Below are 24,398 nucleotides of genomic sequence, written 5' to 3' on the forward strand. Positions count from 1 at the left end.
TGTGCCAGGCCCTGAGCTATGCATTGGGTATATAAAGAAAGGTAAAGACAGCCTTTGCCCTCAAGGAACTCTTGACCTAATGGGGAAAACAGCAGATCACTATGTACAAACTAGATAAGAGACAGGATAAAGTGGAGGTAATTTCAGAGGGGAGGCACTAGTCTAGAAAGGCTTCCTGTAAAAGGTGGTATTTTAGTTGACACTTGAGGTGAATCAAAGAAGCTAAACTAAAATGAGGAGGAAGAGAATTCTAGGACTGAGGGCTAGGTAACCAGTGAGCACACTCAGAGCTGGGAGCTAGAGCAAGGGGGTCACTGTCACTGAAGCTTAAAGAGAGTGTATAAGGGAAGTCAGAGGTAGGAGGACTGCAAAGGTGAGAAGTGGCTAGCTTATGAATGGGATCTTACACCTGGTTCAGATCCACAGCGAAATTTTGACAGGCTTAGGAATATGAGAGAGTAAGAAATAATTTTGCAGCATGGGGCACTTAGGAGATGGATTTGGACAGGGTAGTAAGATTGTACTAGACTCCTTGAAGGACAGAGAGAGGAGCAGGGCTAAAAAGGGAAATGGGAACAATTTTTTTTCTGCTTTGGCTTTTCCTTCTTTTCTCAAGGGATAAAGGATTTGTCTTTTAATGTATTATTTTAATGTATTAGTGCCTAGAACATAATTATTTCATAAATATTTGTTGACTGATTGGCTGATATTTCCAGCCCAAGTAGTGATCTGGGAAGAAGTGGAAAGTTAAGGTGAAATCAGCTGTACTGCACTGGCTTTTTGGAGAAACCTCCTTCTAGAAACCTGAGGAATATTTCTTATGGGTCAGTCCAAGATCACCTGTAGGAAGTAAACATCTTTCACATAATTGTTGCTTAACAATATTTATTGAATTGAATTAAAATTTGGATAGTTATCATTTGTAGTGGGGAGGGTCATGTACAATTTTCCAGATTCTGTTTAATAGGAACTATGACTCAAAATAATACAGCTATATTACATTAATTAGCAAAAAAGAAGTCACACTTCTGGTAAAGAATCACGAAAGTGGAGATGATGCACCATCCTGAGTTACTTAAAATACTCTTTAAATCACTAGTGAATCATCTAGTGGATATGCCCTAATGGATACATTGTCTCTTATGACTTGAAGTAATTATTGTGTTTTCTTAAAGTTTCTTTTCTGAGGAGATGATGATGTTTTCTAGTTTGTAGCCATATAACATCGGAAGAATATTGGTGTTAAAGACTTGAATTTTTGTAACAGCAGTTTAGGATCATTGAAAGCATGGCACAATTTCCCAAATATAGTCTATTCCTCTCTTCTTTTTACTCTATTCTTGGTCTAGTTTGTTGTCCATCTAGCCTAATGTCCAAAATATACATATCGATAGACTAATTCACTTGGATAAAATGTGGGCAAAATGTACTCCTATTCTTTTTGTTTTAAACCAGTCTTTTTCATTGGCATGGATTTCACCAAGAAAGTTTTGTAATGTTCCAAGATGATTAGTATAATAATCAAAAAGGAGATTTTGGAGAACCTTATCCTGAATAGGAAATACTTCTTTTGTCAGAAGTCTGTGTGATACATCTAAATCACCATCACTCACTCCAGCAATTAGATTAAGATCTTCCTGGGTTTTGAAGAATTAAACATTGAAAATAGTTTAATACTGTCTCCTACCCACTTCAGTTCTTTCATTTGGCTGCATATATTTCTGAATGCTTATGATTATGTAGTAACCTAAACACTTACATTGGTGAAGAAGACAAAAGGAAATCTATATAAAAGATTTTTGTGTCGAAAATAGATTTTTAAAATATCACTTAAAACTTTGTGGAGACAGGGTTAATAATGATCTTCAAATTGACATCCAAATTGGCTCAGTGGTCTGACAGATCCCCTAATTGTAGTGAGGTGGCAATTCCAAAGATGATTTCCTAGCTTTTCCTTTTTTGTACAGGAAAAATCCCATTTCTGATTTGTTGGAGATGCAAGCATCTTCCTTTTCAGGGGTTCCAGAATGGTGATTGATGGAGAACAAGGTCATGTTTGTTACTTCTGCTTTGAAAGCTACACTTTGGGATCTTCATGCCCAGTAATTGAGAAAGGACTATGAGTGTTTACCTGATTTACCTAAGGTTAGCTAGTGAGGTGCCCTGTCTTCAAGGAACTCAGAAGCTAATGGGGAAGATAACTTGCAAACAACTATACAGGCAGGCTAAGTAGGAAATAATCAACATTTAGAAGGCATTAGTATTAAGGAGCATTTGAAGAATTTCCTGTAGAGAGTGAGATTTTGGTTGGAACTTGAAGGAATGCAGAAAAGCTAAAAGGTTGAGATGAGGAGGGAGAGAATTTCAGGAATGTGGGACAAACAGTAAAAATTTCTGAAACTGAGAAGTGAAGTATTCAAGGGACAACAAGGAGATCAGTGTCAGTGGCTTGAAGACTACATGGAGGGACCCTTTTATTGTCCTGACTCAGTTTTCCCTAATCCTGACTCAGTCCTTCCTCGATTTCCCTGCTTCTCAGTTCTGCAAAACTTCCCCTCCCTCTTTATCAGAATACTTGATAGACCATCAGAATGCCTCTCCCCATCCCAAGCTATTAGAATATCAGATACTGTCTTATCAAGATGCCTCTCCCCATGGCCTGGGTAACTCCCCCATTATGTCATCCCGCTTTCTGGAGGCTCACCCCACCTGTCAGAACCCCGTTCCTGCCTTACTCAGCCCCTACCTCAGTCTACCCCCTGTCTCTGAGCTTCTTTTTTATATGTCTTTGAGAACTCTCATTGTTTGCTGGATTCTTGGAGATGATAGTCTCATTCAGTCCTGGGACCAAACCATGGATCCATTTGATCCCAGTATATCTCTCCATTTAATAAATTATTAAATACTGTCCAAACTCTATTTTGTTCAGTTTCTCCAGTATTATACCTGGGCAAGTCACTTAACCCCAATTGCTTCAGAAAAAACAAACAAAAAAAAAAAGAATACATGGAGGGTAGGAGATGTATTTAAGATATAAAAAGACTGGAAAGGTTAAGGGCATGGGGATGGAGGTGGGGGAAGGAAATAGGTTGGGAAGGGATTTAAATATCAACCAGAGTTTTATATTTGATCCTAGAGATGATTAGGAGCCACTGGAGTTTATTGAATTGGGGAGGAAGGTGACATGGTCAGACCTGCTACTTAGGAAATAGCCCCTCCAAATTTGATATATATATATATTTTTAATCAACTTTGCCAATTTGATGGGTATAAGGTAAAACTTCCAAATTATTATAGTTTTTATTTCTTTAGTTACTAATGGTTTGGAATGTTTTTTCATGTGGCTTTTGGTTGTTTGATAGTCTTTTGAAAATTGTTCATATCCTTTGATCATTTATCTATTGTTGAATGGCTCTTATTATAAATTTGAATCAGTTCCTTACATATCTTGGAAGTAATATCCTTATAAAAGAAACTTGCTACAAAGATTTTTTTTTTCCCCAGTTACTTGCTTCTCTTCTAATTTTAGATTCATCATTTGTTTTTTGTTTTTTACAAAAACTTATTAATTTTATGTAATAGAATAGTCCTTTTTTAATCTTCTATTATCCTCTCTCCCCTGTTTAGCTATAAATTAGTTCTCCATCCATAGATCTGAAAACTTATTTCTTCCTGGTCCTCTAATTTGTTTATGATGTTACTCTTAATGTTTGTCATGTATTTTATTTGGGGGCTTATCTTGATTTATGATTTGAGATATTGGTCCATGTTTACTATCCAGTTTTCCCAACACTTTTTGTCAAATGAATGCCTATCCCTTCATAGCTAGGGCCTTTGAGTTTAATCAAACCTGGTGCTATTTTGCTTCTTTGTGTACCTAATCTTTTCCAGTGATTGACTTTTGTTTCTTAGCCAGTATTAAATCTTTAGATGATTAATGCTTTATAACATAGTTGGAGGCCTAATACCGCTAAATCCCCTTCCTTACCACTTTTTTTCATTATTTTCTCTGAGATTCTTGATCCTTTATTCTTCTGGATTAAGTATTTTTAAACTATTTTCATTCTCAATCCCTTTCTGCTGAAGAAATTTTTATACAGTGCTGGGTATATAGGTACATAAAATAGGAATACAAATTTACTAATAATAAATCACAGTTTTGTGCCCCTTCCTCCTCCACATGCACTCATGAGATCCAACATGAGGTCACAACCCATGATTTAAGAAGCATTGCTTTAGATGAATTTCATTATATTATTTTCCTATTCGAGAAAGTTAATATCTTAGAAGTTTGATTGGTATGGAAATAAATAAGTGAATTAAAAGAGGTGTTACTGTCATTATTGTTATATTGGTTGTGAGAAATTAATATTTTTCAAATTTTTAGGTCTCCATTTCTTTTTTTTTTTTTTAATAGCCTTTTATTTACAGGTTATATGCATGGGTAACTTTACAGCATTAACAATTGCCAAACCTCTTGTTCCAATTTTTCACCTCTTACCCCCCCACCCCCTCCCCTAGATGGCAGGATGACCAGTAGATGTTAAATACATTAAAATATAAATTAGATACACAATAAGTATACATGACCAAACCATTATTTTGCTGTACAAAAAGAATCAGACTTTGAAATATTGCACAATTAGCTTGTGAAGGAAATCAAAAATGCAGATGGGCATAGATATAGGGATTGGGAATTCAATGTAATGGTTTTTAGTCATCTCCCAGAGTCCTTTCTCTGGGCGTAGCTGGTTCAGTTCATTACTGCTCCATTGGAAATGATTTGGTTGATCTCCTTGCTGAGGATGGCCAGGTCCATCAGAACTGGTCATCATATAATATTGTTGTTGAAGTATATAATGATCTCCTGGTTCTGCTCATTTCACTCAGCATCAGTTCGTGTAAGTCTCTCCAGGTCTTTCTGAAATCATCCTGCTGGTCATTTCTTACAGAACAGTAATATTCCATAGTATTCATATACCACAATTTATTCAGCCATTCTCCAACTGATGGGCATCCATTCAGTTTCCAGTTTCTAGCCACTACAAAAAGGGCTGCCACAAACATTCGTGCACATACAGGTCCCTTTCCCTTCTTTATAATCTCTTTGGTATATAAGCCCAATAGTAACACTGCTGGATCAAAGGGTATGCACAGTTTGATAACTTTTTGAGCATAGTTCCAAACTACTCTCCAAAATGGTTGGATTCGTTCACAACTCCACCAACAATGCATCAATGTCCCAGTTTTCCCACATCCCCTCCAACAATCATCATTATTTTTTCCTGTCATCTTAGCCAATCTGACAGGTGTATAGTGGTATCTTAGAGTTGTCTTAATTTGCATTTCTCTGATTAATAATGACTTGGAGCATCTTTTCATATGTAGGTCTCCATTTCTAAAAAGAGAATCTGTTAGTTGTATTCATGTTATTCCTCCTAAAATTTTTGTAAATTTTTTGTTACTTTTCTCTTTCTGCCTCTTGCTGGGTTTTGTTTGTGATATATAAAAATACTGATAATTTGTGTGACTTTTATTTTATATCCTGCTATATTGCTGAATTATTTTTTTCAATTACTTTTTAGCTGACTTTTTAGCATTCCATAAGTAAACCATCTTATATGTAAAACATAATCATTTTGTTTCCTCTTTCCCTCAACTTTTTCCTCTTTTTTTTCCTTATCCTATGGCTGTAGTTAATATTTCTAGCACTATAATAGAAGTGATAATGGATATTTTTTCTTAAATTCTGACTTTATTAGAAAAATTCTTAGTTTATTACATACAATGTCTTGGCTTTATATAAATATCACATGTCATTTTACTATTATTCAGATTTTTTTACAGGAAGGAGTGTTATACATTGTCAGAACTTTTTTTTTTCCTGCATCTTGATATAATTATGATTTGTTTTCATTAATATGTCAATTATGTTTATAGCCTTCCTGATGTTGAACCAAGTTTATACAGCTAGTATAAATTTAACCCATTCATACTGTAATCTCTTTATGATATGTTTTGAGGGTATCTTTGCTAATTATTTTATTTAAAATTTTTGTTTCAATGTTCATTAGAAATGGTGGCCTATAGCTTTCTTTTTCTGTTTTAACTCTTCTTGGTTTAGGTATCAAGACCTTATTTGTCTCATAGAAGGAATTTGGTAAGACCCTTCTTTATACTTTTTCAAACAATTGTTGTAACATTTGAATTAATTGTTCTTTGAAGATTTGATAGAATTTACAAGTCTGTCTTGTCTTAAGGTTTTTTCTTTGGGAACTAACTCATTTTTATATTTTTTTCATTAATTATTAGGAGATTGAGTTATATATCTATTTCTTTTATCAATCTTGACATTTTACATTTTTATAAATAATCATATTAGCTAATTTAAGTTGTTGGTTTTACTGATATGTGGGTGAGCAAAATAATTTTTAATAATTTTGTTTTATTTCATATTATTTGTTGTGAATTCTTATTCATTTTTGATATTGGCAATTTTATTTTCCTTTTTGTTTCTAAAAATCAAATTAGATAATAGTTTATTTTATTTTTTAAATGAACTTCTTTATTCAGTGGAATTTTTGACTTCTTATTTTTTTAATTTCATCTTTGATTTTGAGAATTTCTATTTTGGTGTTTAACTACAACATTAAAAATTACAAATAATCCAGAAAGTAATAAAAAAAAAAAAAGTGCAGCTAGGCATTATTCTAAGGACATTTTAAAATGAAACTGAAATGAGGACCACAATAGAAAAATGCAAAAATTTATAAGTATTTTTAAATAGCAAAGTCTTTAACAATGAATGATTATAGAGAGTTCACATAGTTTATATATAAATTGTAAACATTGCAGTGTCAAATCTGCTTCATGATAATGCTAAAATGGCATTAAAGAAAATGAAAATGGAAAGGATAGTGGGGCTAGATAATTTAGAATGAAGCAGTCCATGCCGGAAACAGCATGGTTCTGAGTTTTGTTTTTTTTTAAATATATATCTGTGTAAGGCTTTTTATTTTCAAAACACATGCATAAATAGTGTTCAGCATTCATTTTTGCAAGACCTTGTGCTCCAATTTTTTTTTTCCCTTCCTACCCCTCAGCCCTTCCCCTAAATGGCAAGTAATCCTATATTAAGGTATCTGCCAAAGTCGTAGGGAAAAAAAATCTTTGATTTTGTTACCCCAAAAAGGAGCACTAGAAAATATAAATAACTACTGGCTCATTTACCTACTTTTTCATTTTTACAAAACTTATTTACACTTGCATTCTTAAACTAACAAAATTATTTACATTTGCATTTAGGACATTCTTGATCAAAGTATGAAAGGGGGACATACAGATTTTTGTTAATGACCTTTTTTTGAAATAAATTTTTATTGACATATTTTGCTTTTATAGTTCCTGAATTTGTTTCTTTATTTCTTTTCCCTTCTGAGATCCTCCCCTTATAACTGATTTTTATTTAAAAAAGAAAAGAAATTCATCATAGTCAATAAATATATCTTTCAAATCTTTATATGCAGCTTTTTCCCACAACCATGGATCCCTCAGGTCTGCAAATTTAAGTTATGGGTGTGCCTTCTCATGTGTTTTAGGGCTACGGTTGTTTTTTATAATTCAACAACATTCATTTTTGATTGTTTTGTGATGGTTATTTTTATTGACATTGTTACGGTTGTTGGGGAATTCTCTTGAGTGTCCAGTCTAATGACTGTCAAAGATAGGAGACCAATCTGAAAGTAGAGATTTGTTGGCATGCAAAGGAATCCACTCTTCCTAATAGCAAATTCAGATTTCTAGGAATCCTATAGATTCATACAGATTTGGTTTTTATAACTTTCAGTCCCACTTAGAATATATAGTTAATCAGCAGCATCCAATTTAGGAGAGAGAAGTCAAGTATTTCTGTCAATAGGTAATCACAGCATCATGAAACTTATGTAAAGATCAGATGATTATAAGAAAAATGAACACGCATGTGGAACCCAGAGTTCATACTCCATGCCGAAGTTTGTGTTTTTATAACAGTTGGACAAAGGGAGGAGGAGATATGTGAAGGGATGGGTCATGAGAGAGAGAAAGGTTCAATAAAGGTGGAAAAAGACAAAACCTCTCCCAAAGGAGAGGAGCAAGGCAATGGCAAAAGCCTTAACCTTTTTGGGGGCGCTGCTGGACTATGAAGATAGGAGGGTATCTGCAAGGGACCCCAGCTTGCAGAAGCATTTCCCCAGCCTGGCACAGGATGGCTGGTGCCTGCCTTGCCCCCAAAGGACACACAGGGAATCCAGGTGCAGACAGCAAAAAAAAATTTTTTGGGGGGGGGGTTAGGGGGGAGCACTTCGTTTTTGACACATTCTGGGTTTCTGGAAACTTTTCTGGAAAACTCAAAAGGACAAGTTCAGGGGACCCTATAACACTCTTTTACATTTCCTAGGAGATGGGAGGAGTAGAGGGAGGAAAAAGGATAAATTAAGTGAGCAAAAGGGAAATATTTGAAATGTACTTAGTAGGATTTATTATTAGAGTAAGAAAACATTCCTGTTCAAGGCCAGGAGACACAGGAAGGAGACCAAACACTTTAATAATTGTGGAAGCAGTTCTTTTTTAGACAAAACTTCAGGGTCTTTTTTTCCAAGGACAGCTGTTACAACAGTGGATGAGACCATCTGCTTTATCCTTTGCTTGCGTAGGAGTTAGGGGTCTTTCTAATTTTAGGCCACTAAGTGGTTGCAGGAATTTCCATTTTATTAGTCTACCAAAATGATGAAATGATTGTGGTTCTTATTTTTCCTCCCTGTAGTCATTTAATATATTGTTTTTCTGTCTCTTCTGCCTGTTTCATTTGACATCACATCTATGAATTCATGTTCACTTCTTACATCATGCTTGAATTTTCCCAGACTACTTTTTTCCCAGTCATTTGCTATTTTTAAAAATGCCAATAGACTTGTGATGGAAAGAGCCATCCAAATCCAGAGAGAGAACTATGGAGACTGAATGTGGATCAAAGCATAGTCTTTTTATTCTTTTTGTTGTTGTTTGTTTGCTTGTTTTTCTTTCTTGTGTTTTCTCCTCCTTTTGATTTGATTTTTCTTGTACAAAATGATGAATGTAGAAATATATTTAGAAAAATTGTACATGTTTAACCTGGATTGCTTGCTGTGTTGGGGAGAAGGGAATGGGGATAGAGAAGGAAAAAATTTGGAACACAAGCTTTTACAAAGATGAATGTTAAAAATTATTTTTGTATGTATTTGAAAAAATAAAATACTACTAAAAATATAAAGTTAAAGAAACTGAAAGAAAGAGAAAGAATAAGCAGAATCCAAATTAAAAATGAACTCAAGACTTAGAACATATAAGAAAGTGCTGAAGGGATAGTGGTAACTTACAGTTCCTGAAAGTCCTTTTCTACACTTTATAATGTTCTCATGAAGTTTCCCTTAATCATATTACAGCTTCCTGCTGGATTTCTTATAGAATGATAAAATTGCCTTTCCTGGAAAAAAATTAAAATGCTGTTCTAAATACTTTATTGTATCTGAGGCCTTCATTTTTGTCAACTTCTGTGAGGTATATACTTGTGGAGTATCAAAGGATGAGATCATGATTTGTATAATTTCAAATTGGTTTCCAGAATAATTATACTAATTCATAACTGCCAACAATTTGTTAGTGTGCATGCCTTTCCACTAGCTCTCCCATACTGATCATTGCCATTTTTTGTTATCTTTGCAAATTTGCTGGGTATGAGATGAAATCCTAATGTTACTCCGATTTTCATTTCTTTTATTAGTAATTTAGTATATTCTTTCATATATGGGTGTTTATAGTTATTCATATGCTTTAATCACATATATTGGGTGAGGATTTTTTGTCTGTTGCTTAATAGAACTGAAAACTTAAATAGAAAAAGCACATTGACAGCAATGTGTAGAATGGATTGGACTGGGGAAGAGAATTATTTAGGTAAAAGGTAACAAGGACTTAAAGTAAAGTGAGAGCTGCATCAATAAGGAGATGGAAAAGAGAGATGTAGAGGCAGAAAGAGGGAGATTTGACCACTTATATGAATACTGGGTATAAGGAAGAGAGAGAACAATAAAGAATAAACTTGGGCTTGTTAACTTGGGAAACTGGAAGGACAGTGATTCCTCATGCTTTCTTCCTCTCTTTTAGATTTTGCAGCTCTTTGCTCTTTCAGCACAGCTTTGATCACTTTGATTACTTAAGTCTTTCCTCATATCGACTAACTATTCCCCCTTCCTCGACACAACTGCTTTAGTCTCCTGATAAAACATCAGTCTCATGCACTGAGCCATTCTTCATTCTTATAAAACTTGCTATTCTTTTTAATCCTGAAGCTTTTACCCCCCTTTTTTTTAAAATATGCCTTTCCTTGGTTCCTCAGAACTTACAGCCTTCTTTCTTATTCACCTAGATGTCAAGATTGCTGGAGAGGAAAGGACAGAATCAAATTAAAATCAGAGACTTTCTGAGTATTCTACTATGTGTAAAGCCCTGTACATGAATCCATGGCACCAAGGATGTAGATTATAATTTAGCTGGGGAGGTGAAACATAAATGAAGAGCTAAAATAGCACTAGAAGAGCTGTCACCAAGTGGCACATGATTGGTACCAACTATATAGGATTAACAGTATATGCTTTAAAGGAGGAACAAATCACTTCTACTGGGGCTGGTAGGCTTTGTGGAGGTGAAGCTTGAACTGGGCCTTGTATAATAGGATTTATTGCAAAGGAGATGGCATTGTTTATGGTGAAAACTACTTGGGCAAAAGATAAAAAGGGAAAACACAAGGATTTATTCAGGGAACAATGGACAATAAACTGCAATGATGTTCCTGAATTACCAACATGGTTTCTGGTGTTCAGTGATTTCTGGCTTTATCAGTTGTCCACCGATTCAAGCAATACTATGGTAGCTTTGTTGGCTGACTTAATGGCCAAACCTTCATCTAAAGAATGAGTAAGCTTAGGATGATAACTTTTCTCATTTTCTTTTCTTTGTGTTCCTGTTTATAATTATACATATTATTATATATAACCATTATAGCCATCTTTCTTAGTTTATAACTTTGCTAATACTTGACTATTGTTCTTATATTCTTCCTGATAGTCACAACAGTGTGGTAAGTGGAAAGCAAATATTGGAGTTAAGAATTCCTGGGTTTAAATCCTGCCTCTTAACACATACTGGCTACGTGACTCCTAGCAAATCATTTAATCTCTCAGTGTCACAGGCAACTGTAGACTATAATTTATAGAACAGATGCTTATCAGGGCAATTTCTTCACTGAAAGTCTCCTATTATAAGTGAAATCACAGCTTTCTAACACCCTCCTCACACACAAAAATTAATTTTTTCCTGATAAATCCAATATCTGAACATGTTTTTATACACATATATTTAGAAAGATTTTTTTTATTATTATTTTACTTTTTTTTTTTTTTTTTTTTTTTTACAATTTATTTTTTCTCCTTTTTTCCTCATCCCTCATGGGGGAGAGAGGGGGGAAGAAGAAGAAAAAAAAAACTTGTAATAAAAAATTTGCAGTGTAGTCAAACAAAACAAATTCCTAAATTAACCACAAGCAAATATATATCTCATTTGACATTTTGAGTCCATTTCCTCTCTGTCAGGAGGTGGAAAGCATTCTTTATCGGTGGCCTAACTTTGCTCATTTCACTTTGATAATTCATAAGAATAAATTTTCCCCAGTTTCTCTGAAATCATCCCTTTTTGCCATCTCTTATAGCATAATATAGTATTCTATTACATTCACATACCATAGTTAGACACTCTTCAGTTGTTGGGTACTCCCTTCCCCCTTACTTTCCAGTTCTTTGACACTACAACAAAAACTTGCTACAAATATTACACACAGACATACATACATGTGTGAGCACGCATGGGCTGTGTATGAGCTCTTCCTTTTTCGGGATATAGGCCCAGTACTGGTTTTACTAGGCCAAAGGGTATGTATAGTTTAGTGACATTTTAGGCATAGTTCCAAATTGCTTTACCTAATGGTTGGACCAGTTTGTAGTTCATTTATATCAATAGTGCATTAATGTAACCTTTTTTCTTGCAGCCCCTCCATTATTGGTCATTTTGCTTTTTAGTCATCTCATCTCTGGCATTCTTATGACTATGAAGTAGAGCCTTAGAATTGCTTTAATTTGCATTTCTCCAGTTTTTAGTAGCATTTTTTTTCCCCACTATGTTTCTAACTTGTATTTCTTTTGAAAACTGACTTCATTATAGGGAAATTTTCCATTAATATTATATTTTTATACTTTCCACCTCTCTGGGTGTATTGACAAAGCCAATTTATGTCCCAGAGCTAAGCATACCCCAAAAAGAGAGTTGTTATAAATATCTGTATTTCCTTTTCATCTTCTGGCTGTCTCTCTACCTCAGATTTCTCCCCACTTCATTCTGTGTTCCAGAGTTCAGATGCCAAAACATTCTTCCTAAGGTGCAGGTCTGATTATATCACTTACACCCCTCATTTAATAAACTGCAGTGGTTCTGTTACTTCCTGGATCAAATATAAAATCCTGTTTGGCATTTAAAGTTCTTTACCACTTGGCCCCCTCCTATCTTTGAGTCTTCTTATACTTTCCTGCCTTCCATGTACTTTTAAGATCCATTAACACTGCTTTCCATGTTGTGCCATGAATTAAAACATTCTTTCATTTGGGTACTAGGGATTTTCTTTGGCTGTTTCCCATGGCTGGGATGTTTCCTCATCTCTTCTTAGTCTCCCTGGATTTTTTCAAGTCTCAGCTAAAATCCCACCTTCTTCAGTTAAACTGTCCCTTAGAATACTTTTCCCTCTGAGAGTATCTTGTTTGTACAAAATTGAATGTTACCTCCCCCATTATTTTGTGAGTTCTTTGAGAGCAGGTACTGTTTTTACCTTTCCAGTACTTAACTTGGGGCACTAAATGGATAATTAATGTTTTTTGACAAGAAGACTGATATGTTGATCTGTAACTTAACCTTGAATGAAAAAGAGGACACTGTGAGCCAATCTTTTTAGGTCTTTGGGGAGACAATGAACTTGTCAAGACTATTATCAGAATTCATTTTCTTGTTCTACTCATTTTTCCAAAAGGAAAAAAAGTCTTAGAAAAATTATATGGAGAAAAAAATTCTTAATATTTTCAGTTGAATATTTTTAAAAATATGATTCCATTGTCCTATATAAAAATTCAACATTAAAAAAAGCAAAAACAGGAAATCCTTTTTATTTTAATTGTTAACAGATGTATTTTGCCAACTGATGCAAAGTTTTTCCTTTCCCTGATAAAAATTGTGAAACGGAGCTCTTCTTTATAGGTATTCTATCCTAAAAAACATTTACCTAAGGGACTGTTGGGCAGAAGCAGAATTTGTTCTGCCGTTTTAAAGAATTTGACAAAATATCCAAAAATTGTACCTTAACATTTGAATGTTTTCTTTATTCATCAGACTTGTCTGCCTCTTGGAATTCCAAAGTGGTGATCTTCACAGTTAACTCCTTAGGCAATTCTCAGACCTACCTTGATGTTGTACAGAATAATGTGGACATGTTCAGGGAGCTGGTTCCAGCCCTAGGACATTACAGTCCACAGAGCGTCATACTTGTTGCCTCTCAACCAGGTAAAATTCAGATCTTATTTCTTTTTGACTTATTTTAAGAAACACTAAGATATATGGACACCTGAAAGCCAAAAGCACTCCTACAACACAAAATTAAAATAGCTCCTAAAACAGTAGACATTCTTAATTAACTACTGTTGCTGCCTCATCTGCCAAAGGATTTCATGTAACTGTAGTCTGGTGCAGATCAGAGATGACTATTTTTGCTGTCCTTGAAACTAAGGACTTGGCATCTATTCAGGCATCTTCAAGTCTCATAACACACGTCCCTGTCAGCTGTCATTTATTTGACTCCTGAGATTAAGATTCAGTTGTGTTTGGGCAGTTCAGAATTGTCAGCTAACCCTTCTTCAGCAAGAAAATACTCAAATACTTCCACTAAAGTATAATAGAATTGAGCATTTTTCAACATATTTTGTAAAGCACTTTTTATTTTATTTTGTTCTTTTTTTGTTTTTTGTTTTTAAAAATGGCTTCTTCCCCAAGGTGATACTGCTTCCAAGTCAGAGAACATTTTTTTTAAAAAAACAACCCCTTTTATAGATATTGTTTCCTGCTAGTTTTGATTTGCTAGTTAGCCAAGTAAGAAACAAACCCTTAGGATCATAAATCTAGACTTTGAAGGAACCTTAGAAGCCATCTGATCTGACTCTGTTATTTCACATATGAGGAAACTGATATTTGGAGACGTCCTTCCAGATTTCATTCAAGGACCACCTTCTGTAAATAAGGTGCCTCCCTCCCTAAACTAGCTTGTATTTGTTTTGGTTTTGCTGTATACACACTTGCGTTGACTTCTCTAATAGAAATTTAATGCCATGAGAGCAAGGAGTATTCAGCTTTTGTTTTTATACTTTGAGCACTTAGCACAGGGTTCATACTGCCCTAACATTTTGGTACATTCCATCTAGAGGGTAGAATGCAATACATGGAAAGTCTGTATTAGGATCTATCCCCATAAATTGGTTTCTGGAGTACCAAAGGGACCTTGTTCATGGATGCCAAGAAGAGTGAGACTTGAGTGTAATTTATTTCATAAAACTTAATGAATGTTGATTTTCTTCATGAGCTTGTAAAGTGGTGGCTTACTGGGAAGTAATGCTGTACTTCTTCTACTTGTACTCCATGCTTAGTTGAAATCATGACATATGCAGCATGGAAACTGAGTGCCTTTCCTGAAAACCGAGTGATAGGAATCGGATGCAATCTGGATTCAAAGAGATTCCAATATATTCTTACAAATGTTTTGAAAGCACAGAACTCAGGAAAGGAAATGTGGATTATTGGTGAACAAGGGGAAAACAAAGGTAAAGTAGTCTATATTTATTTTGTTTAATTTGGAAAATGTCATTACAAGTGGTCTTTAGGATTCCTTTATGTTGTATCTGGGAATATAGGAGTTTTAGGATTTCATTGCTTGTATTATATCAGAAATAAAATAGGAGTTTCTAGGGAAACTGTTCTCAATTATACATATTTATTTTCATGTAGGTTCAAGAGTAAGACCAAGCAATTTTTTCAGTAAATGACAAACAGTATATGAGGTAACTATTTTCTTCTGAAGTGTAGTACTCAAGATTTATCTTGATAACAACTTTCCATTCCTGTAGTTAACTAAAATACATGAAACACACATCTTCTTTCACTGTCTTCCCCATGTAGGAAATTTCTCACCTTTCTTACCTCTCAGTATCCCTCTGTTCTCTTCTGGGATGGGTTCAATGTCCTTCTTCCTCCTGATGCTCCCCTAAATTACAACCTTTCTTTTCCCCCAGACATTCAGTCCAGAGTGACTTAATGAAAAGTGTTATTATATATTAGCAATGAAGTTAAATTCAGGGAACCAAAATGATGAGATTAGGGTTCCAGGTGGTCAGGGAGTTAAATGATGAGGTTAGTGGCATGTTAGGGGTTCAGGGAACCAAATGAAGAGGTTTGGCTCCCCTAAATCCCCTTAAGATTGAGGCAAGGTAGGGAGTTATGGGACCCCCCTTCTGGTGGCGCAGAGGTCCTTTGTAAAGGAATTTATGAACCTGAAAAGCTAAACTGATGCAAAGAAGTTTATTTTTAGCATTAGAAGTCAACCTTTGCTATGCATGAATAGAAAGGTTGAATTCCTTAGTGGCAAGGTCCGGCAGAGAAGTGAAGTTTCTAGTAGAAAAATCCCGACAGAGAGGTATAAAGTCTTCTTAAAGAAATAGATGAGGATAGAGGGTAACACTGGAAGAGAATATCATTTCAGCAGGCAGAAGTTTGTTGCTTATGCCATGGATGGCATATTAGGTCCTCTGCAAGGATTCAGTTTAAAATTGGCTCTTTTTATAATAGAAATCTTGGCTACAAGCCGAGGCCTGCTCCCTATGGGGGCTGGTGGGTGGAGTTTGAGCTGGAATTGAATAGAATTGAATGAGTCTTTCTTTAATAGGGTTGGAATTCTCTAGCTCCTGACTTAAAGCCCCACTTTATCTGATTCCCTGGGGGGGGGGGGGGGGGTCTCCCACAGAGGCAAGGATCAAGGAGAATCTCTCCTTCAATGAGCTTCAAGTGCTTTACCTCATGGCTGGCTCATCCCCAAAGTCAGAGAGAGAAAGAGAAAGAGTTTCGGGGCTCCCCTCCTAATTAGCACTAATTGATGCCTTATTTGTGATAAGCTAATATCATTCAGCAACTATTTTATTGAATACCTTCTATATACATAGTAATAGAGAAAATCTGAGGATTTATGAATTTGTATTACTGCAATCGTATTTATCAGCATATAGAGACATTTTAAAACCAAGTTTTATTATATGCTCAGAGCACAAATTCAGAATTTTAAATGGCCTCTATACAATGGAGAAGGTTTCTTAAAGCTAATATAATTACCACTTATAACAGTGAAAGAAAGAGAAAAAAAATACAGCTTCCCAGAGGGGAAAGGGAAAATATACATTTTAAAGGTACACTTTATATACAAAGATATACTTGTGGAATTTATAGTAAACTAATTCAGAAAAAGGTTTACATCTCAAAAGATATTTAAAAGAGAAAAGTTACCTCAATGCAATTTGTAAATTGATTAATAAATACAGAGAAGAGTTATCTGGAGTTTATAACTACCAAAAGGCTATCACAACACTAACAAATTCTTTTGCCCCTGATAAAAATAGATAGTCTCAGCTAAATTTTACCATAAGGAAAGTCTTAGCTGGCTACTCGATTTTTCTTACAGATAAAATGGCAATGCTGGAACTAAACATAAAGGTAATTTAACCCTTACAACAGTAGTGTTGAGGAATACCTCAACCTAAAGGTCCTAAGATTTTCCTGGAGAATAATTCAGTTCCCTTTGTGGAACAACTAAGTGGAATAGGGATAAGGTGCTGGGTCTGAAGTCTGGAAGATTTATCTTGCCTCAGGGCAAGTTCCTTAATTTCTATGAACTTCAGTTTCCTTATTTTAAATCAGTATAGAGAATCTCAGAATCCCAGAGGCCATCTAGCCCAAAAAAATCCCTGCAGCAGCCAACTGACAAGTAGATCACCCAGCCTTTGCTGATGGACCTTAATTGGAAAAGGCTCTATCCAAAAGACTCAGTGTTAAAGCCAAAATATTGATAGAATCATTAGAATAAACCATTGGTAGAATGATGGAATCCAAATTGTAAGAAGGTCCTTATATCTTTATCTCCAAAGATTGACTTCTAGGATTGTATGAATCACTTATCCCCGGATCCTGTGGTTGAAAACTCCTTATGTGCTCCCTCTGCTGGTGATTCCTTATGTGCTCCCTCTAAATCAGACTTATTAGAGATTCCAGCTTTTATGTTTAGCTTATGTTTTTGTCTGATCGTGTGATGAAACAAGGTAGTCACACTTGTTTTTCAGGGATCTGAAAAAAGGCCAGGAATACAAGCTTGGAAGAGATGGGAAGTTTGTTTCTTCCTTTGGGACCCGAATTGACCCAAGCTTAGACACCAGGAAAAAAATGCTATGGGCAGCAACCATTTTTACTATTTGTTGAGATTTAAAGTTATTCTGAATGTGAAAAAGATCAACAAATGTGAATATATCCACATAAAAATAATAGGAAACAAGGATTATATATAAAACTTCAAATTTATATTATGTTCAGCTTATATAAAGTTTGTTAAAGTGAGTTTTAAAGCAGTTTTATATCTGAGGTGTTGAGGAGAACTCGCATCTGAGTTGTGAAGGCTTGCCAAGCTCTTTTCAGGGCTGTCCATCCAGTTTTTGTTTCCACTTAACTCTCACCTATGGTTCCAAGAAGCTGGAGCGCCTGCATAGGTCATGTCTCAGCAAACCGCTTTAGCAGGTTGAGGGTAATCAGGGTAATCAGCAGGCCTCCAGCCTATCATTGAGTGAAGGGGAAGATTTTTCCCCCAGTGCAATGGTCAGATGAAAACAGTTTGGTCCAGTGGCCATGACGGCAGCTGAAGCAGATACTGTGGGACCCTTGGGGATAAGTCAGGCACAGACAATTTGAAGGGCCTCCTGTGCATCCTGGGCCATGGGTAGTCATCTTGACTCTTGTCCTGTCCCTGGACTTGGATGACTCAGGAAGAGAGAGTCAGACTGAGAAGACTTGGTGCATTTCTCCCTTACTCAAATCCAATTCATGAGAGAGTCAAGACATTATCCTGTGGTGTAATTGGTTCTCTTCGAAAACAAAGGACAAACAATTGCAATGATTAAGCAAGATGTGAGGAAGACCCTTACTCAAGTAGTGGCTGTATGAGGAAAGAGAAAACATCAGATAGGATAGAATTCAGGGGTCCTCAAACTTTTTAAATAGGGGGCCAGTTCACTGTCCCTCAGACTGTTGGAGGGCCGGACTATAGTAAAAACAAAAATTTTGTTTTGTGGGCCTTTAAATAAAGAAATTTCATAGCCCTGGGTGAGGGGGATAAGCGTCCTCAGCTGCCGCATCTGGCCCATGGACTGTAGTTTGAGGACCCCTGGTACAGAGGTAAATATTGGGGTGAGGGAGAGGGAGAATTTGAAGATAACAATTTGAGTAAAGGGTTTTTTTCACTTTAAAGCAATCAACAGTATATGTGGGGGGGGGGGGGCACCTAATGGCACAGTGGAGAGAGTATCAGCCCAGGAGGAGTATGAAGTATTTGAGTTTGGATTTGAACTCAGCCTAGGAGGACCTGAGTTTAAATCCGAACTCAAATACTTCATTCTTATTAGCTAATCATACTTATAGTTAATCATAGTTATTAGTATGACTATAGACAAATCCCTTAATACCAATTACCTTGCAAAACAAACAAACCACAAAAAAACATAAAACAGTATATGTAGGAATTTCAATCATATTCATACCAAGAAGGAAAAAAAGACATTTTTACCAAGTTCACCATGGACACTTTAGCACAGAGGGTCTCTTATCATTTCTTAATCCATAGAAAGAAGTTGACTTAATAAATGTAAAAAATATATTTATTTAATTCCCAGTACCTCTGTGGGCTGGTCAGGAAGAAGCAATGGCTCCCAACTTCCAGGTACAGTTGTCCAACAGGTAACAAAATTTTATTTATTTTTTAAATTTGTTAGTTTTTGACGTTTACTTTTCTAAGATTTTGATTTTCATTTTTTTCTTCCTTGCCTCACTCCTTCCCAAGATGGTAATCAATCTAATATAGATTATACATGTAGATAACAGAATTTTAAATAAATTTAATATTAAGCCTGAAAAGTGATGGCCCAGTGGCCCCTTTTAGGCAATCTAACCTCTTTCAATAATCCAGCCAAGCAATTTTTTATTGAAATGAATGCATTTTAAGGAATTTTATAATTTTATTTATGTAGACTCCAGTTGTTTTGTATTACATGTTAAAAAAATAAGAGTCATTTCATTGTAGATTGCATTTAGGGATAAGGGAGTAGATCTGAGTTTTCATTGGTATAGGGGATTGAAAGGGAGGCTTTTTTCTTCAGAACAGGTTGCCTTCTGAACTCCCTGGATACATACCTTGCCCAAGGTCGGCACACAGCCAATGTGTTTCAGAGGGAGGACTTGAACAGCCAGGTCCTCCTGGCTTCAAGGCCAGCTTTGTTATCATGAAGAGGCCATGTTGCTGCTCAGATTTGCATTTATCAGAATTTTTAAATGTAGGCTTCATAATCTATCTGTAATAATATAGCCATTGCAAGTAAAATTGTTTAGCATGGTCACATCCACCATTTATAATTATAATTAATTTCACAATTCTTTTATGTTTTTAATCTGTGATTTATAAATTTTATTTTAAATGTGCAGGTTTATTTATGGGATAATTTACAAATAATTTATTCTTTTTACTGATTTCCAAATAGCTATAAGTATTAAGCTTTTTCTCGTGGAATTTTTTATGGTGTGAGAAAGAGTTACTTTCCTATCTGCTTGGGCTGTTGCTAACTATCTGTGTTCTACTGAGGTTATTAGCTCATTTTAGTAGCCTTGATCTTCAGTTCTGTAAGCTCAGAAATTCAATTTTATCTGTGTATCCAGGACATATTAGGCTTTCATCACAGAAACCAATTGGAAGCTGACTTCTTTTTTTTATTTTTTATTTTCATTGCTTTTCTTTTTTCTCCAATTAATTTTTTGATTTATAGAATAAAACAAACATTTCCATAACATAGTATAATAAAAAAGATGATAGCGCATGAAACTGCAAATCTGTTATCTATAATTTATTATTCTTTTAAATATATATTTTAAAATAGAAAAAGGTTATTATGTAAATTTCTTTCCCCTCTTTTTTTCTTTCCTTACTTTGCCCCCCACCCTCAAGATGGCTACCATTAGATACAAACAGGGATAAAAAGATAAATAGATAAAAAGATCTATAAATATAAATATATATGAATATGCATATTACATATGTATATACATACACATATATTTCTAGTTATCAGTTCTTTTTCTGGTTGTTGATAGCATCTTTCTTCATATGTTTTTTATAGTTCTAAACCAGAATGTTAGTTTACTAATTTACAATGTTGATGGACTTTTTCAGTAACTAAATGCTTGTACCTGCTATTCTCTTCCTAGTGTCAAGGTACCTAGAAAATTAAATTAGTGATCAGAAAATTGCTTGGTTAGCCTGTGACCAAAACAAAGGGAATTATACTTTTGAGATATTTTTTTCAGGTTGTGATAGAGCATAGGAAGTTATCCCTCCTGTATTTTAGGAAATACTTTCTTCCACCAGACAGTCTCTCTACCCTTTGGACAGTTCTGGGTAAACAAAAACAAATTTTTTATCTTTGGCTCGCCTTTAAAAAATGCCCTACAAGTCACTATCCTATTATAACAATATCATTTTGGGATAGATTATGATTCAATTTAGTTTAGTTTTTTTACTTTTTTAGATTGGTATCTCCTGATAGAGTTTGGAGAAATAGTCTCGTCTCCTTCGCAACTCATTTACTAATCATGTATTAAATTGGGTTATTTCTGCAACTCACTAATCTTAATCACTTTATATGCTCTCTTGATAGTTTTGATTTCAGGATGATTTTTTTTTAAGTTTCCTTAGTTAAGACTCTACAGTATTCTATGCCCTCACTGTAGCTGCCATAGGAAGATTAATAGCCTTCCTTGCACTATGCCATTTGAAATGATTACCTAGGTCTTTGATTTTTTAATTCTATCATCAAATATTTTTGTAGTCTAATATAAGGAACCCCTATGATGAACTTATGGGAGAATCTGAACAAGATTTTCACAGAATTCATAGAGATGAATAGGCAGCAATCTGCCTCATTGGAGGAAACATCCACATTGATAAGATTACAGATCTAACTGAGTAAGTGAACATGGGGAAATTTCTGATCTAGTTCTAAATTAAGAAAGCAATATGTCTGCATAATCATTTATTTTCAAATTAACGCATTTTCTTGTTTTAATTTTTAAAAGGAATAGAAATATTTGTTGATGAAGATTGTTTTTAGCTTGTAGGTAACTGCCTTTAAAGAAAACTTTAAATTATCATCAGATTCTAGGTAACTCATTAAATAATTGCCAAAGAAGTCATGTTCATGTGCCATAAAATTTCTTATACTATATATGGTATGTAGAGCTAATTAAGAATAATTTAAATATATCTTTTCTGACCATTTTTTCCCTTCTAACTTAGAGCCATGGAAATATTAAAAGTAAAAGGTCAAAGATCCTGGTCTGTTGGTCTTTCCGTGTCTGACCTAGTGGATAGTATCATAAACAATAAAAGGAAAGTTCATTCTGTATCAATTTTGGCAAAGGTAAACTTTATCCTGTTTGTATCATTATGTTTTTACTTTTGATATTTATATCAATTGATGTTTTTATCTGCATAAATATGTACAATATTATAGGATAAAATAGCTGTCTAGGAAGTTTGTGTTTTTAGTCTATTTCTTTTATATTAGGCATCTGAAAATTACAAATTATTGGATTTTCTAAAATCAAACTTTTATTAGCTTTCTTCTCTGCCTTTTCTTCATTTAAGAGTAAGCCACAGTTTAGTATCTTTTCCTCCACAGTTTAGTATTATAATGAAACTTGGGCAGGTAGCTAATGTCTTAGATAATATGACTGACTCTCAAAAGATTTCTAAAGGCTGAAATCATGGTGAATTTTAAAAATTATTATTATAGCTTTTTATTTACAAAACATATGCATAGGTAATTTTTCAACATTGACCCTTGCAAAACCTTCTGTTCCAGCTTTTCCCCTCCTTCCTCCCACCCCCTCCCCTAGATGGCAGGTAGTCTAATACATGTTAAATATGTTAAAGTAATCATGGTGAATTTTAACAAGAGAAAACAATTCATCTGCAAAATATGGTTTCATTCCCTATCTTTGACATTTCCTGGCTTTGTGACCATGGTCACTTCACTTACTCTGCTAAGGCTCAGTTTCCTCATCTTTTAAGTGACGGGGTTGGACGCTTATGATCTCTAGGTCCTTTCCAGCTCCAAATCTACAATTTTGTAAATTGCAGCATGGCAATTTCTGGCTCACTATATTCAAATTAACTTCCTAATATCAAAGCTTTACAAAAAATGAAATGAATTTTTTTTGTATGATAGTAAATTCTCTTTTTCTTGAGACATTAGAATAGAAGCTAGATGAGCCCTTATTAGTAGTGTCACAAAGGATATTCATCCATCAAGCAGGAATTAGAATTCATTGATTCTTCGTGTCCCTTCCACCTCCAAAATTCTGTGAATCAGAAACAATAAATATTGAGATATATACTTTAAGACTACTATCAGTAATTTTTTACTTGTTTCTGATAACAAGATCTTAGGTTCAAATTTAAATATGGAAAAATAAAAACAAAAATTCATCTTTTAAAATAAGTAATAAAAGAACAAAATATGCTCCCTCATATTTAAGATTTTAACTTCTTTTGTCAGTCTTACACACTTGCTATATTTAATTTTTACCCTTCCATTTTAGGGGTATTATAACATAAACAATGAAGTATTTTTAAGCTTGCCTTGCATCCTTGGAGACAAAGGTGTATATGAAGTCATCAAAGCCACAGCGAAGGAAGATGTGACTGAGAAACTCCAGAGCAGCGCGTCATCACTTTATAATCTCCAAAGCCAACTGAAACTTTAAAAAGGATTTTTAGTCTTGTGATTTCTGGCACTGAAGTATACAGTTTTATAAAAGGCATGGCAAAGGAGGTGGTTTTGAGTTTCTTTTTATTCATATCACTACTTAATCCTGTCAGTGCTTTTCCCTTTTTATAGAGAAAGCACATGCCATCATAGTGGCTTTTTTTGATTAGCACAATTATTTGAATATACGTTTAAAAATTTTTTTTTTTTACCGTGGTGACTCCTGTAAGTCTATGCTTAACTATGCATACTATGCAGTACTATGGATACTGCAGTATGTTTCATTTTTAAATATGTATCATAACACAAACATAAAATTAGCATTTGGGAAATATTTTGAAAATGCTTAAGTTATTTCTTAGTTTAAAACTGAAATTTAACAATTTAAGTGTGTCGTTTTTTTAAAAGATCTTGTATAACTACAATTATTAGATTTGCACTAAGTTTCTACATTTGATTCAAGGATTATGCAACTTTTAATAATGATGTGTTTTGCTAATAATTGAACATAGTATTAGTAAATTATTTCATTCAAATATTTAATAAGCAGCTACAGCTATGTACATAGCACTTCATATTCTTTTTTTTTTTTTTGCAGAGGCAATTGGGGTTAAGTGACTTGCCCAGGGTCACATAGCTAGGGAGTGTTAAGTGCCTGAGGCTAGATTTGAACTCTGGTCCTCCTGACTTCAGGGCTGCTGCTGTATCAACTGCACCATCTAGCTGCCCCCAACATTTCATATTCCTTAATTGAAGTAACTACCAAAAAGGAAGATATTTGTCATAAATTTTAGAATAATGAAATGAATTTTGTTTGTATGTCTCAATGAAAAGAAATAACTATTTTAGTTTTGTCTGCCACAAGCAATTTTATTTATTTTCATTTCAGTTTAACATCTGAGTGTTTCTAGCTTAAAGAGAGAAATGTCCAAAATGCCATAGTCTTCCCTGGCCCCTACCCTCTATGCCATTGAACATGTCTTTATCCCAAGTTAATTTGATAGAATATTTATAGAAATAAACAAAAAAATTGCCATTCTGTATTAGAGCTTTAATGTTGTTGCAAGTTAATTTTCTTTCTTTCTTTTTTCTTTCTTTTTTTTTTGCTGAGGCAATTGG

General features: G+C 34.5%; 1 protein-coding gene across 4 annotated transcripts in view; it reads left to right on the forward strand.

The window, feature by feature from the left end:
- Window positions 1-23,918, forward strand: part of UEVLD (UEV and lactate/malate dehyrogenase domains) — a 62,812-nt gene extending 38,894 nt beyond the window's left edge. For all 4 annotated transcript variants that reach the window (XM_031943470.1, XM_031943471.1, XM_031943473.1 and 1 more), the window contains 5 exons: window positions 13,504-13,674; window positions 14,808-14,981; window positions 19,137-19,200; window positions 21,806-21,929; window positions 23,113-23,918. In XM_031943470.1, the coding sequence (XP_031799330.1) occupies window positions 13,504-13,674; window positions 14,808-14,981; window positions 19,137-19,200; window positions 21,806-21,929; window positions 23,113-23,277 (698 nt within the window). In that variant the 3' untranslated portion in view covers window positions 23,278-23,918. The remainder of the gene's footprint in view (window positions 1-13,503; window positions 13,675-14,807; window positions 14,982-19,136; window positions 19,201-21,805; window positions 21,930-23,112) is intronic.
- Window positions 23,919-24,398: the final 480 nt, after the last annotated feature.

Source organism: Sarcophilus harrisii, chromosome 6 (genome assembly GCF_902635505.1).
Source record: "Sarcophilus harrisii chromosome 6, mSarHar1.11, whole genome shotgun sequence".
NCBI classification, from domain to species: Eukaryota; Metazoa; Chordata; class Mammalia; order Dasyuromorphia; family Dasyuridae; genus Sarcophilus; species Sarcophilus harrisii.